The following is a 17420-nucleotide window of genomic DNA, read 5'->3' on the forward strand; positions in this document are numbered from 1 at the left end:
TGAGTATATTCATTATAAGACTTTTTACTGTATATCATGGTATGTGACGTCAGTTTTGTCATATCTGTACTTGTTTAAAAAACAAAATCTGCGTTAGGTTTAAAAACAATTTAATTATTCAATTCGTTATAAATTTATCTGTTAGTATAATAAGTGTGTACGTATTAAAGACAATAATACAATAGTCTATGAATATGTACATCATTAATAAATTTATATGTATATATATTTAATATGTTTCCGTTTTACGGATAGTGAAGTGACAGGAAGGGAGGGAGGAAATGTCGCGTTATCGCGATAAAAACTACGTATATAATAATATAAGCATAGTGCGTGTGATAATAAAAACAATAATAATAAAATATAAATATGTAAACCACGTCTCGTTGCAGTGTTTGCGAAGTGCAATCTCAGTAGTGGACGTTAGAAAAGTGTAAAACAAGCTTGTTACATATGCCTCGAGTTGCCGAACGATCCCAGACCTGACTGGGAGGCTCCTTTGTTGAAACCCATCTGCAAGTTGAGATGGCCCTCGGACGCTCTTAGCTGGTCTTCGGTGAACTCTCTCTTGTTGGCTTCAGCCATCTTAGGGCCCAGTGCTGGTCCCGTGTATTCCGGGTGCTTTTGCGTCTGTGGGCAAACGGTTAATAATTACAGAGGGTGAGCAACAACGACCTTAGGTATATATATTAGCAAAATATGTTGGGTGCTACGGTCGATCGATTCAGAGAAACGTATACAAAATGAGAAATGAACGATTTTCGAAACAAATATATGAATGGATTGGAATTCGTGACTTAATATATGTTACACATTTTTATCTCGTTAAAATAAAATATCGACAAAATTATAAAATAAATGATAAATATTAAAATAAAAGAGATCTATTTTGAAACAAAATTACAATTTTTAACCATATACCTGTGAAATACATTTATGTAAATAATTTGTAAGCAACCCGGGGAACCCAATAATCCGGGAACCAATATTCGGTGGTTATGCCCTTCGTAACGATTCTGGGACCAATAAGATATTTTGGAAACAATTTGGATACACCGAGTTAAATGTCCTTTGTAACTAAATCCCAGATGGGTGACAATTCGTTGTGATTTAGCATAAAATTTATTTGCTCCGGTCGACAGATGAATATCTGATGATACCTACGGCCCGCGACGACTGCACTGGGTTAGGAAAAATACACGATATTGTTGACAAATTATTGCAGTAAAGACTGAATCGAAAACTGTACGATAGATAACCGATCATTCGCCACACGTAAAATACGTGTAATGAATATATACCGTATAGCTGTGGTGAATATATTTGGTCGGTTGCCTATCATAGAACTTAGTCCGATTCGATTTTTTTTGCATCACGCTGTATAATAATAATACAGGTGCTTGTGTAATTTAAGGATTTGTAAGACTAAAAAAAAAAATATTTCAAAGAGATATGAACAAATTTCGGATGGATAAGACACTATATATTATATCGACAGAACACAACTTAAAATATAGTGAATATAATGCATAATATATATTTAGCAAAGTAAATAAAATACTGCTAAGCAGTTTGCAGGTTTGACAACATGAATAGTGACTTATTGGTGTTTCTGACCCGTACTGTAAAATATAATGTTGTTCCTTCTTATCCGTGGAATTGAATAGTAAATTATTATAATCATGGTTATATATCGAACTATGGATAGCCTCAAAAGTTAATAATAATGTCCCTTTTATAGCGATTTATAAAAATTATGTAAATTGTTTCTAATCATCCTCTCCCTCCCCCATAACCCATTCAAATATAATGTATCCGTGTTCGTTTTCCTCCTATTCCCAACATTTATATATTTTACTATCATATGCCGACATACAGTAAGATACAATACGACAATGAAAGTAAAATAATATAATTTTTAATATGTGTACTTACTATACGAGCAAGGGCGTACAGACATAGCGTCACCTGCGGTATGTTTCTGCGTTCAAACAAGTCGGCCGTTTGAAAAATCTCTTCTTCGGGCACACCGTACTTCTTGATAGCCGCTTGAAATCTGCATAGAAGTAAATTTATTACAAATTATATTTTACTGATGTCTTAGTGTAGTTATGTGTTTTTAAAGAGCTCGGATCAACATGTTTAACCCGTAGTCTAATATTAATTGAAATGATAATTTATGAATAAAGATAATGAAAAAGATAACTGCACCGAGAATGAATACATATCGATTGAAACATTTAAAACTAACACAGCATAGTTGCAAGCTACAACAAACAAAATAATTAATATTTACCGTGTTTGTCAGTAAACTTACGGACTTGCTATTTTAGTTGTAGCATGACACTACTTAAACCGATCAAAATCATAGTAAATTAATATTTACTATATATTGATATAAACGCTTTTTAATCGTTTGTACTATTAACATATTTAGCTTAAGTGTCTACTGCGATGGAAAAATTCAAATCGAATATGGGTTCTTCGGCAGCGAAATACTATTTAATTACTTCGATAATGTCGTGAATCGACTGAATTTGCATTTTACCTTACTATGATCATTCTATATACCATATAAGATTTTTTCCAGATAATAATAAAAAAAATACGAATTTATTTATATAGTTTTAAGTATCTTTATATATCTACAGTCAGTGATGGCATATATTTGACTTAGCTCATTATTATGATATCCCCTATAGGCTGTACGGTTGTTATCGCTTTTTCCCCTCTATTACTTGAATTACATACGACAAATGAATCATAAAAGATCTGTATGCTTTTTGTTTTTTTAGTAAATACTTGAAAACAATATTATCGTAAATTGTTGTTGTATTTGAAAATCTAGGTTTTTTACAATTGAGTATCAACAATTTTGTAAAAATTGTATAGAAGTTATTACTCAGTGTTAGTTGTTTTACATTAAGCGGCTTAACGTTACGAATCTTACGGTTATCGACACGAAGAATAAGAACTCAGTGAGTATTCTATACTGATTTTTTATTTTTTTTTCATTGCATTACTTCGTGATAATATATTGTAATAATATGTCACGAAATAACATATTGTAATAATATGTTTAGTCTTGTGTTAAATTTGCAAAACAAGAGAAAGGGCGTGATTAAATGTAAACAATTTAAGCGCGCGCGAACACGTGATCGTACCGTTGGATGTTCTCCATAAGTTGAAAGTTCGATCCTTTGGTCTGGATCTTCTTTACCGATCCTGGACTAATCTTGTTGATCAGGTTGCACAGCACGACACCATCTTTGAGCTGATCTTCGTATGGTATGTTGGTCGGCATCTTCTCACCCAACACTTGACCGATCCACTCCAACACCTCCTGTTCTTGCTCCTTATTTTTAGCCTGCGAACACGAGCCGATTCTCAATCGATATATTATATTATGATATGCATAACATATTGCTAATGTAAATATAGTAAGGTTTTTAACCTCTACGGTACACAAATTCATATAAAAAAAACTTTTGAAGCCATGGAAAACCAAGTTAAGTAAAAAATGATTATTTCAATAACTTATTTTTTCATTCACATTAACAATGCAATCCGCATACACTGTGTGTGTCTACGACCAGAAATATTATACCTTTTCGTGAATCCAGTAGTGTAGCGAAAGGTAGGGTAAGGGAGCTATAGTCCCTCCTTAATAGGTCGTATTTATGTGTATATAGTAAACTAGTACACTACTATTTGGTACTTAAATATTTTAAAACTTTGATAATTACTAAATGTTGAAGAATAACCCGTGTCTGTCATTGATAAATACATAAGCGTATTACCTCTACCGTGATTACTATTATCTTTTTGGTGGTTATCGTGAACTTGGTGGTGATTCTCGTATATCAATTACATTTTATAATCACTATAGTTTTAATACCTTGTTATGTCGTGACGATGCTACCGCAAATAACCAACTTTATTATTATTAATTATATTTTAATAAATATTATTAAAACTATTTTAAAATGCTGAAAATACAATTTTAAATTTGCAGGGGGGTTATGGGTGAACTTTCAAAGTCTTTCTTCCCTAACCTACCCAAAAAAGTCTTTAGCCCCTCCCATTTAAAAATCCTGGCTACGCCACGGTATGATTCCCTAGAGAACTGCCGATTTAATTAATTTGTAGTATGATAACTAAGTTGTACGTTATATATACAATTATCATGATTAAATACGCTTTTTAGTATAAATTTCATTCTTTATTAAACGATTATTTTTAGACCTGGTCTTATATTACCATAAACGCCGCGTTCGAGAGCGCTTTAAACTGAAACAGACGATTGGTTTTTTTTTTGTGATTTTTTGGCGGTCATTCAATGTTAAAAGAGAAATAATAATAAAAACGTATCGTGTCTATGACCCTTGGTGTTATGATCTCTATACGATAACATTTCATTTATTTTCCTTTTTGACTATCGTCACATAATAAGTAAATTTCCTAACATTTTAACTATAAAGTTGTTTAAAGCTGTTTTATTCTATTCAAACGTATGTTTGAAATACGATTTTTTTTCGTTTATTTATCAACTATTACTGAACAAGCGTCGTTTCACGTTTATGTCAATAAGATGCGAAATAAACATGATATATCTTCTGTCGAATAAACAGACGACTTCGGTCGATATATATAACTAAAATTTGATTTATATATCATCTAAAAAAAAGTGGTATAATTGGTAATACTACAAATACGGATGTCGCACACCCTCACGTCCCATAAATGACATTACTGAAGAATGTAATTATACTAAATATATTTTTAATGTAATTTGTAGTTTATCTCAATTTAGGTGGTAATATGAAACATTTTAATTTATAATACTATAATATGTGGGTATGTATCATATCATTTTGGCAGTTTGACACTATAGAATATTGAAATCTAAAAGATAATTACATTTTCAAAACACTTGCAGAAACAGAATGTAAATTTATTATGAAATTTGGTCATCGGCGGCTATATTCTCTCATTACGCATGGACGTTTTAAACATGTTATAAAACATCCCTGTGATGACGATCGACGTACTAGTGAAATCGCGTGTTCTGCAATAATATGACGTGATAGTTTATTTTTACTACTTGTTAGTAATTTATTTCAAATTGAACATTAAGATTTATAGTTATTGCATCATACTATAGTATATCGTTTTAATTACTGGTGAAAAAATTGGCGTTCGCTTTTATCTTACGAGTTACTGAAATAGCTCCGGACGTGCTACATGTCCTGAGATCGGGGATAAGCGCTTGAATATGGATATACACATTTTACATAGCAGACTATTAAGCTGAGTTATAGCTTATTCCTCCAGGTCAAATAAATAAATTAGAAGAAAAAAAATTATAGGAAAAAATGCAAATTATAAAAACACTTATTTTGAAATTAAAAAAGCAACATTTTTACGGTAACCCTTCATTGAATATCAAGTTTTAACCTGTTGTCGTGAATCCGTGATCGATAGAGTATCATATAACGTTTTTATTAAATGATCAGAATATCGCTATAACCTAGAATTATATTAAAACCTGTACACACAACGTTTGAATGATGCAACTTTTGAATATTCCAACAATCAATTTAAATATCACAGTATTTTTTCAACATTATATAAATTCAGTAAGGATATTAAATCATCATTTTATTAAATCAACAGAACAAAAATCTTTGTTAATATGTTTTTTTACACTTTCAATTCATTGTTGATAACTCGAAATTCTTAATAAGCCAAGGGATATTTCTTACCATTTTTTATTTTATATTTTCTCAGAGATGAAACTGTGTTGGTGATTAGGTTGTCAGGATTAGTTAGTCAGAGCTGGATGAAGCACAATCCAAGAACATTCACAATAATAATTATTCGTAATTATTTAACGACAAACACAAAATAAAATATAAAAATAAATACAGGGATTGAGAGTGCGATATGGCAGTACGCCCACGTTCGTTTTGTACATATTATTATTTTTCGAAGCGTTGACGCGTGTTGTACAGTCGTACACGACTCACCGATATACTATACAAGTTTGTTTTTGATACTAATTGTTGTTATGTCTCGAAGCAGACGTGTATTTTTTTTTATAGAAAAAAATTGCCAATTTTTCGAGATGAATGAAGAACACTATTCTCGAGAAATATTTATGAATGGTGACAGCAGTGGTAGTACAAATAACCTTGCTTGTTTTTGTCTTCGCGTCCTACGCACTAGGTGAACGGATATTTTTGACATTTTGAAATAATTAGTCAACGTCAAACGGTAAATTATGAAGTAGATTCGCTCGTATAATGTGATCGTCGTTCGCTAGAAATACGCGCGAAAATTGGCACATCATCCGACTGACCACTGCTGGCTGTTGTAATAAAACTTCGAGATACGGTGGTAGATTTTTCAGTGTTTTAACGGATTAATATTATTATTATAATTTTCTTTTGAAATATGCTACGGGGAATAATAAATATACGTGATGGACGACTATTCACCTAATCGTTTTAGTTCTTTGACGAAATGACGCCTGTCACGCAAGTGACTTAGATGACGGAAATTTATTCTCGCGAAACTATTTCTATGTATAATATTATGTAATCGCCAAGTATTATGCGATGCAGTTATTATAAGCAAAGTGTTAATGCATTTCGGAAGTCATTTTTAATAATGCTGGTCTTTAAAATAAACATCGAGACCCTCGTTTATTTTTAAAATATGACTTCATCCTTTGGTTGTATACTGAGGGTTAAAATACGAATACTGTGATTTCAAACAATGACATGACCTCTTATAAATATATATATATGTGTGTGTGTGTGTGTGTGTGTGTGTGTGTGTGTGTCTGTATGTCTGTATCTTAGCGCGTGCGTGAGTGTAATTGTGTCTAATTTACAAGCTTTACAATATGTTCAAATGTTTTGCTGCCATTTATTGGTCATCTGATGAAACCAATTTCGATAATTATACGGAATACCGAATAATAGTAATATATTATATTGTCACTATATCTCATTTTCCTGTATAAATAAACTTAGAGTTTGAGTGAGAGAAAGAAAGAAACCATGACAAGGAGCCAAATAATACCATATGGCTAGTTTTGATTAAGCGTCAGTCAATCAATATGAAAACGCTATATATTTCTAACTTGGCCAATTTCCATTAGAATTCTAAATGGACTTTTGTATCAATTTTTATAGTCCAATAAACTTCAAATAAATTAAATAAAGGGTTTCACATCAAACAAAAGAGAATATTTTAATAATTTTAATATATTATATTTTTAATATATTTTAATAATGGTTACTATATACGTATTTATTATTTTTATTTGTGTAATAAATTGTGTATACATAACGTATTATAATAAAGAAAACCAATTGTCGCTTTTGACATTTCGTTGTTTCATTGTTGAATTAGCGATGGCTGCAGGATCGTCGACTTGTGGAATTTGTATTAAATAAATTTGTGTAAAAACATTAAAATTGTATATTATTAAGGAAATTATTTTTCAAGCCGTGTGTGTTAATTGTATGAATACCCATTGATAAAAAGAAAGTCATATTTTAAAACAAACTCAACCGATATAATTCGACTGGACAATGAAAGAGATATGTTTATATTTACATTCTTAAAAAAAAGCAACATTTTGATATGTTTCGTCACCATCAATCAACATTGAGTGGCTGCAGTCAAATACTAAGCTCTATAAACGTTATGCACATATTCGTGGACGGAAATATAAAAGTAGGAAATAATGAGTTTAATACTTTGTGTTAATACATATGATGGTATTTAAAATTGATATTTATTAATTTATTAAAAAAAATAAAATAATAGTTCAAATCATAAAATGAAAAACATCGAAAAACGAATCTATACATGTTTATCTAGTATTTTTTTTTTTTTTTTTATCACCAGTGACTGAGAACAGCATATAGAGTAAATTAGATATATAATTGGTAAATCTTTTCAATAATCTAAAATCAAAACAACTATGGACGGTTAAAAAAAGTTGTTGCATTTGCAACTCTCATTTTAGACTACTGTACAACGCGATTATTACAATCATAAGTTACATAGGTAATAAATTAAAACTAAATAATATAAAATGTTGGAGCAGAGCATAATTTACATACATTATAATTTTGCTGGATAAAAATAAACGACTAGTTTTATCGAAATTGTGTACTTTGTATACATGCAGATAATATGTTTGCGATTTTTACATTTTAAACTGCATAAGTTCAGCAAATGTTCAATATGGGCGTCTTTTAGAAATGTAGTACTAAAGTACCGCAGAGTAACCCGTTTATGACCCGTTTTTAATAGTATGATATACATGTATAAGTTTTCGCAGTTATTAGTTATTAGTACAAATACATATATTACGGGTGTATTTAGATGACGCCGTCGAAAAGAGCGTGTTAAAAATGTCCGTGTTGGAATTCGTTTTTCGCCGATAGCCGTTATTTTCAAAATAATGATTCACCCCCGTCCACACCCATCTACCATCATTATATCGCAACGTTCGTCAATCAACGCGCAATCGGTAACCACGGTCACCGCGGTCTTACCGGCATTTTTCCGTTCTATTCCGTCCACCGATGCTGATGTTGATCCCGACGCTGCGATTGGTGAAAACGCGTCACGCGAAATGATTTTCCTCGTCAAACGCGTAGTCTAGTTTTGTCCTCTTCTCTTAGCGGACCGTCGGAACTTCGCGCATCCGCCGCACGCGCTTACAGACAATGTTGCGTTGAATACGGTTTACGTTCGCGATGGCCGTCGTCGACGTGGACGTTTGACACGACCGCTATGCTGTTGCTGCTACTGCCGAAGCGAAAGACTACGACGGATTTTGCGGTGCGTATGCTCTCCGGTCCGATCGAACACACGGTTTTTATACGCTCGACGCCGATCCTATTCCGCGTGCGCGCGCGCGTACGTAGCCCGCGTTTATTTTTAATCTCGCGGCGGCGGTTTAATCGGCCGTTAAAAAGTCGAGGATTCTTGGTAAAATACGTTTCTCGCACACCCGCGCTTAGTTCGTTCGACTATTTTCATCTCTCTCGTGTACGCGTACCGTTATTATTTTTACCCGTACACATACATATATATATATATATATATTATGATACGAAACGTATAACGTCGTGTAAGCGAGCCGTGGGTATAATGGTACGTGCGCGCCAACGCCCCCGACGTGTACCAGTCGGGTATAATCTGCTGACTCCGAGTAAAGCGACTACCACAAATGTTTGCGCGCGTGGTGTGACAGTACCGCGATAGATAAACGCCGATAATATACGTCACAGACTTTTTCGCGCAACGGTTTCGTCCACCGGATATACATTGTACACTATTTCAAATAAGAGCGATTACTATTTCAATGTAAAACAAATTGTTGGTTGAAATGAACGCTCAACAGTCGTATATTTTTCTAATAATATTTATCCTATACCTCTATCGCTACAGTTATTAAATTTATCATATTTGACAAAATAAAATATTTCCCTAAGCAATCATAAAGTTGTAAAAAAAATATCCGGTCTAGAATCAAAATCTGTTCGACTCATAAAAATTCTATATACCTATTTTATGTACCTACATTATCTCAAAATTTCAAATTAATTGGTATGGTAGTTTTAGCTTTACGCTAATCAGTGAATGAATGATATTTGAAAGACATATATACGAGTTTATAATTGGATTATCATTGTCCGAACTTTACAGTAATTTTTTAACGCGAAATGGTTTTTGGAAATATATTTTTACACGTTTATATATTTTTATTCTAATAAATGTACAGAAGCCCAAAAATATATGACCAAGTACGTCAGTAACTCTCCTGTTTTCAGGAAAATAAAATCATAAGAATTTGAGCCTTATTTTTTGGAGGTATCAGCCATGGATTAAAATTTACTATGAATATTTATTTAATGTATATTTAAAATTAATTGAAATAATTTAAATACATTTTAAATGTGGTACGTATTATCTTAATGCATGCCTCTTGAATTTTAAAAATGTTCCCTCCTTCTCTTATCTTGGTTTGGATTTGTCCCTAACATAAACAATACAGTTTAATACACTTAAATCAAAGTTCATAAAATAAAAACTTTGAACTGCAACGTGTTATTATACCTAATTGTTCAGAGATACGCTTCGTATGTAACAATTGGGATCTTCGTTGCGATAGAATGCAATCATAATATTCCAATTCATTCATTCATTTCATAATATACCAATTCGAATTTTTACCAATTTTATTATATACCAATTAATTACCAATTTTTTTAACATCAGAACTTCTACAGTGATAATGTAATAACTTGTATAACCTACATACATATTTACGATACACCGCGTATATGAGCAGCGACCGCATATTTTTTGGCGGGTAAAACACGACTGCGGACGCTTTACTTTTTTTACAACCTGATTGCGGACGATCATTATGTAACAAAAGGTATTATTTTGCACCCAAAAAATGACAAGACTGCGGTCGAAATTTAATGAAACGTTGCCAAGTTGCACGACGCAGTTTATTAATATAATAATATATAATATAAACATTTAAAGTTAAAAATTTATAATTTTTCCTCCCTGTAATGACAACTAATTTTTTTTAATTATTTTATTGATGATTTTTATAATCATTATAGCTCTGAATAGTTAGGTTAATTCTATTTAAATCTTTTTTTGCCACCGATTTTTCTCGACCTTTTTTTATGGATGAAATAATTATCTCAGTTTCGCCTTGAGTTTCTTTTAAACTTCTTTAATTGAATTTCTTCTAACTGCAGTATTTAACAAAAATGACTTGTAACTGCATACTAAACTTAATACGCTCAAAAAATGTCCACATTCCCACATTATCGAAGTTTTATTTATAAATTTGGCAGAATGTGTCCGCAATAATGTAATATTTGGGGGTCCGCTAATAAACTATAATTTCGATTAAAAAGGTCACCCCGATAAGAACTGTCCACAGCGTGTATTACCGGTTTTGGCAACCCTCACGGTACCTCCGATTCGGACGGTTTATTCGCGAAGAGATGCGTGTGTGTGTATTATATAAATAATATATTATTATTAATATTCCGTGGACTCTCGGAATTACTAGCTAATTACATGGTCAAGTTACACTAACGGTCGAATAAATAAATAAATATAAAAAATATGGTCGATGAGAAACAAAATAATAATTGGAAAAGTGTTGCCCTGGTGACAGCAGTAACCACTCAGGGGGAACTCAACGTTGTGTTGAAAATGAATAGATAAATATAAGAAATAGTAAAATACATATTAAAGTTTAAGTGAACTATATAATTCAATAATAATAATAATAATAGTAATGTAAATAATAATAAAAATTATAATCAGGTTTGGTTATATAGCTACTTTGGTTCAAACGATATAAATAAATAATTAAAGTATAAAAAATATAACCAACAATATTAAAATGATATATAAAAAAAATATAATAAATGTATAAATTATATTAAAAGGTAAAACAGATGATAAATAAATTATATGGAACGATAATAATAATGAAGGGTAACTAAATAAATAATTCTAAATAATATATATACAAATATGAGATTTTGAGATATTGCTAAGCTAGTAAACTATATAACAAAAAGAACTATGTAAGGCACGTCTGCCACAAAAACCGTAAAAACAATAGTCGACAAAATAATACTCATAACATTTAACTGAAGTGGATGGTGGGTTTAATCCCTACGCTACCGCACCAGGGGGGTGTGAGTAAGTTGCGGCCCGGCGTGTCGTTTCCGGTGTCAAATACCGGTGAATTCCGGCCCGATAATATTTTAGCCGTAGGTTAGTTGCGGCCCGACAATATTTTAGCTATAGGTGAGTTGCGGCCCGAATAATTATCATTACCTATGTACCTATTGACTAGTAACTATAAGTACGATGCGGTGTTGGCTATACATTTAGTGATAAACGAATAATAAATAATATATTCTTGAAATGACAAATATTAATAATATATGACAATATTAGAAAATACCTACGTAGTATTAATAAATTTATATTGTGATGTTTATATACATGTACTATGTATAGTATATATTATATATGTAATATATAGATTATTGTATGGGCTGCAACTCGTACGTTATTTAGGGTTTGAGCCGCAGCTCACCAACACCGCACCAGGGAATGTAAATAATAAGATAATACAATAAAAAAATAACGGGTGAAATGGGCGCAATACGTTTCCACCAAATAAGATAAAATACCTATACTTTTCATAAGTTTTTCGGATTGATGTAAAATATATATAAATATACACACAATATAATCAATTTATATTGTACATTTATTGTATTTAATTGTATGTTAAACCGTTATCGTACTTATGCATGTAATTTTATGTCCATTAACCATTATAATATCTAAATAATCAAATACTTTATGAACAAGTGTAAAGATGGCACAGTTTAAATAGTGCATTACAACTGCGTGTGTGATAAAATAAAACGTAAATTTTAAAATTTATAAATCTATGATGACTAAAGTTATCGAAAGTAAACGTGGAAATAAAACACTAGTACTAAACAACTTTAAATTTTTTATTGGATCAGTTAACAAATATCAACTAATTATATATATAGTTACAATTTACATAACTAAGGTATCGTATATCATAATATATTATTTTTTCATCTTTTTATATCTGACCATTTTTTTAAATAAAATTTAACATTTTCCAACCTATATTGTATATATTATATAGTGTCTTAACATTTATTGAATTAATAGTATATGTTAAATAAAGTTATATCTGTGCTATAGCTTTTAATTTAAGCGTAGTATACAATTGTTTTGGTAAAAACATGGTCAATATCTCATTTGGTGGAAACGGATATTGGTGGAAAAGGGAATGATACACTTTTGGTGAAAAAGGGAAAGATCTTCTTTTGGTGGAAACGGACATCGCCCAAAAAAACAATGCCCCGCGTACGTACACCGCACAGCTACAATTAAAGACGAAAAATTTACGTTACCGATATTCACAGCATAACGACAAATGCAACACCACGAATCACAAAACTGTTGGTAAAAATTGATCACCTAGAACTAGGGAACACAAATTAGAATACTAATGGCTGTAGTCACATTACCGGACAGTTCACAGGATTTACAAGAAAACGTGGTTTTCACACACTTGAAAACAGGACGAAGACGTTGGACGATGCGAATCACACCAAAGACGGGAGAGAAGAGACAACTGGTTGCCAAACGATACTTGACAACCAGTAGTTTAGATATTAATACGGACTCAGTGTCACCTACATAAATTGAAAACACGCGAAATTATGAAACTTTCGGTGACACTGAAGTCAATGACTCGACAAATACACGAAAGATAACCGACAAAATTTGAAAATGTGCAATAACGACATTTTTATGCGATGATAACAGCGCAATTCAATACCCGGCCGATCGTACACGGAAGCTTATCACCGCCCTCGACAAGGGCTACGGATACGCAACGCACCGCTACGCATCGCGCGAAAATGATGACATGAACAAAATTACAAATAACAATATTAGCGCGAACAATAATAATAATAATATTTGTTGAGCTCTGACCGTCGTCCAGTGTGTTTTCGACACGGATAAGTAAATGTTTCCACGAGAAACGCTGCCAATTTTTTTTTCGCGCGTTTTCTAATTCAATGACGATAACACGTAATCTGTGAAAATCTAGTTAGTAGAGATTTTTGTAGTATTCAGTTTATACGTACCATTAAAACTGCGCAGATTCTGCAAATAAAATTGATGTATTATTCCGAGTTTTACATAATGTCGCACTAACTCCTGGTAAAACTAGCATCACGGTTTCTTTTTGCTCCTTTTAAAACATATCGGCTCTAATCTTTCGAAATTTCATAATTAAAAATTAATTAAACGAGATTACAACTTTGTAGTTCGTACAATCTAAATAGTTTTCGAATCTACAGTTTTCAAATAATTATCAACAGCGTTTACGTGTATACAAAAACACATATACATATACAATTTAGAGTTATTATTTATAATGCATTAATTTCCATTCACGATATATATTTAAAATCCTATTGTTGTTCTTCTTAGTATGGTTAAACTAATTATAGCGCAAACTCAGAGGATTTTAACGAGCCTGTAAACGGGAAACATTTATATTGTACGCTTATGCATATAGTGCTCAACGATACTTCTATCAGATGACTACTTTGTGTCAACTCTCAAATTCGATCGAAAGTATTTTTCCGAACGTCTTTTAATATCTCGCTTCGAGCATGTCTTGTTCAAAAGATTATTAACTAAATTATTATTATAGTTTTATAGATACAGTCGGTGCAACATTTTGCAGTATACGTGGTACCACATTTTTATTATCGGAGGCCCTGTTTTGCAGTATTACGTACATATAATATTCATAGGATTTTAGAAGCGAACTGTTAAGACTTCAGTGTAACAAACGTTTTAGAAGAATTTATCATGATGAAGATTTATCCATCTATCTATTTCAATAGCTATTGTCTTATTATGTTCACTTGCAAAACAATAGCTCAGCAGAATATATTTCATTCAATTCCTTTTAAATGTGCGAGTACGCTTATTTATCACATGTATCTTCTCTTGACCACACAACAGCTAATTTGCCGTAGCTCTTCGACGCCCCAATATGCTTAGTTATAATTTATATTTATGTTTAGAAATATTTGACTAAAAAATCATAAGTCTAACCAAACAATACTATATAAACATAATGTGACATATTAGTATTCGCATTTCTAAAAAAAAACTCGGAAAACTGATCGATATAACTGAATAGTTCAAGAAATGTACGTAGAAGTTTTTAGTGGAAACTATATGCATTAGAATCCATTAAATTATTTAAAATAAAAAATCAAATAACAATAATTAAAAACATATTAAATTTACAATACTATAAAAATAATCGATATTCGATAAAAAGGTACAGTAACGATTTATTCAATTAAATGGTTTCAATAAAAATTTTAAAATAAAAAATATTGTATTCGATCCTTATTAAAGTCTTGATTATAAATAATTTCTATACACTTTATTTAAAGTGATAATCTTGGCATCATGATTAGAAGAAGTATGCATTAAAATATAAATGTAGTATATTATCGGATGATGGCATTTTTGACAAGAAAAAATTAATTACGAGTGAAATAATAGTATTTATAGAAGTTGTTGAAAAAAAAATGAAAATTTCACCATCTTCCGAAAAAGGGATACGGTTCTTAAAAATAGTACACACGTTCAGCGTATATACTAGTGTAGTAATATTTTAGTGGTCCACGTTTAATTTGGGATAACATCGTTAGCAGCATCATGGTTTCTGGAGTAAATACGATGCGGTTCTAGTCCTTTAAGAATAGACGAAACGAGTAGAAACATAAATGAAAATCCTAACGAAATAACAGTAATCCAGTATGTAAATATTATCATAGACACGCGTCCTACGCAAGGCGGTAAGCACGTGTAACAATAATTTTGTGGAGAATGTAAAATTGAGTGTGTTCTTTCTCGCATTGTTATTTATTTGTTTTATGTTTTTGTCAACACACAGCTTTCGTTTTCCTTCCTAAAACGGTATAGCTTCGAGTACAATAACGCTCAGAAACTGATATTCAATGCCCAATGATTTAGTGAAAAAATATATTTTTTTTTTATCGATCAAAAACAATATTATAGTCAATATACTATTAAATAAATATGTTGCGTATTCTATCAATTTTAGTGGAGAAAAAAATTGTATTTCAAATTTTTTTGTTTTATCGGAAGACTTCTAAAAATAATTTAACGTAAATATAACTTATGTACGCGTGTTATACTTGAGCATTGTCGAGGTGCGGCGAGACGAGATTAATACCGTTGTCGCCCTCGTGTGTGTGAGGCAAACTGGAAAAAACAGGACTTTGCACCCGAATTAACCCAAACCCGTAACACTCCTAAGAACCCTTAAAAAATCAAACACCTAAAACCCATATAACCCGAATGATTTTTTTTTTAAAAACCCGAATTAACCAAAACCCAAATAAAATATTGGTTTTAACCCGAAATCCGAATAATTCTTTATTTTACAATCTTTATGTGACATATCATTTTGTATATATTTTTTGTGGTTCTTTCAATTTTATCATTAGTTCTTTAATAGTAAAATTATTATTCACAGGAATAATTTTACAAATAAAATACAAAATTGTTAATTAATCTAAATTTATCTAAATAAAGACAATATATCATATTGACATGTGTGCATGAATGGTATGGTATGTTGAATGTTCAAGTGTATACAACTGGGATACTATTTTTAAAATTATCCCAAGCGGATACGTTGTGTTATTATAATTTTATAAGTAAAAGGTCTTCTACGAATCACCTAGTCATTATTTATTGCAATACTGTAAGTCTGAAATAAAATTGATGTCTTACGTATGATTACCTAAATTGTTGTTCGCGTTATTCGTATTTGTTCAGTGTATGACGTGTAGTACACATGTCTATGGCGTGAATTGTCAATTTTTGTTGGTGTAATAATTTCATCGTAACATTCATAATTATAAATTATTATTATTTTTGTATTATGCTATGTCTTAGCTAGTGTGTTTTTAGTGCGTACACACACCACAAACCATAATGGGAAATTTGGTGAAATTTTTAGGAGGTTGAGGATTATTTGCTTATTACACCTAAGGATACCACTGTACGCAATTATTTATTTCAACAAGGCAATTTACGAAGTTTGACAATTTGACATTTTTAATCAACAATTTAAACAAAAACACAATTAGGTGCCTTATCTTAAACATTTTTGGAGTAGGTATTCTAAACAAAAATGATTAATTAATTAAATTTTTTTTTATTTATTTATTATTATTACATACACAATCTATACCTAAGGGTACAATAAGAGTATTTGCTAAGTTAGATTAAATACATGAATAAGCTTGATAAAAGCAGCCACCCAGTGATGACACTTTTAATTGAGGTTATATTAATTTATACATATATCTATATTTATATTATTAATCTTTTTTTTTTTTTATATTATTAACAAATCTCTACACCAGTTGCGTTTTAAGCGCCTTGGAGGATTGCCCGGGGATATCATTTGATGAAAGAGCTTTAATTAGAGGATAAGAATGAGATGCTAGATGGTTGTGGAATCTTTATAGCAAGTTATTGCTTCTTCTTTTACTGTTTTGATATTAAGGTCTGAGTGAAGGGTATGGTTTGAAACGTAAGGAGGGGAGTTAGTTAATTTCCTTAATGCAATATTTTGAAAAGCCTGAATTCGATTTAAATTTGATTTTTTAGTATTTCCCCACAGTTGGAGACCATAAGTCCAAATGGGTTTG

General features: G+C 31.3%; 1 protein-coding gene across 1 annotated transcript; it reads right to left on the bottom strand.

Moving 5' to 3' along the window:
* Window positions 1-313: 313 nt before the first annotated feature.
* Window positions 314-8897, bottom strand: LOC112694006 (myophilin). The gene is made up of 4 exons (XM_025569323.1): window positions 8580-8897; window positions 3165-3367; window positions 1936-2056; window positions 314-630 (listed from the first exon to the last, which is right to left on the bottom strand). The coding sequence occupies exons 1-4, from the start codon at window positions 8583-8585 to the stop codon at window positions 448-450; spliced, it is 513 nt and encodes a 170-aa protein (XP_025425108.1). The 5' UTR covers window positions 8586-8897; the 3' UTR covers window positions 314-447.
* Window positions 8898-17420: the final 8523 nt, after the last annotated feature.

This window comes from Sipha flava, unplaced genomic scaffold (assembly GCF_003268045.1).
Source record: "Sipha flava isolate LNK unplaced genomic scaffold, YSA_version1 121_pilon_pilon, whole genome shotgun sequence".
Taxonomy (NCBI): Eukaryota; Metazoa; Arthropoda; class Insecta; order Hemiptera; family Aphididae; genus Sipha; species Sipha flava.

Excerpts from the sequence above, each read along its gene's own strand:
- LOC112694006 (XM_025569323.1), bottom strand. Across the intron at positions 2,057-3,164 it reads CTTATGGAGAACATCCAACG|ATTTCAAGCGGCTATCAAGA; the intron begins GTACGATCACGT and ends ACTTCTATGCAG. Across the intron at positions 631-1,935 it reads TGTACGCCCTTGCTCGTATA|ACGCAAAAGCACCCGGAATA; the intron begins GTAAGTACACAT and ends GTTTGCCCACAG.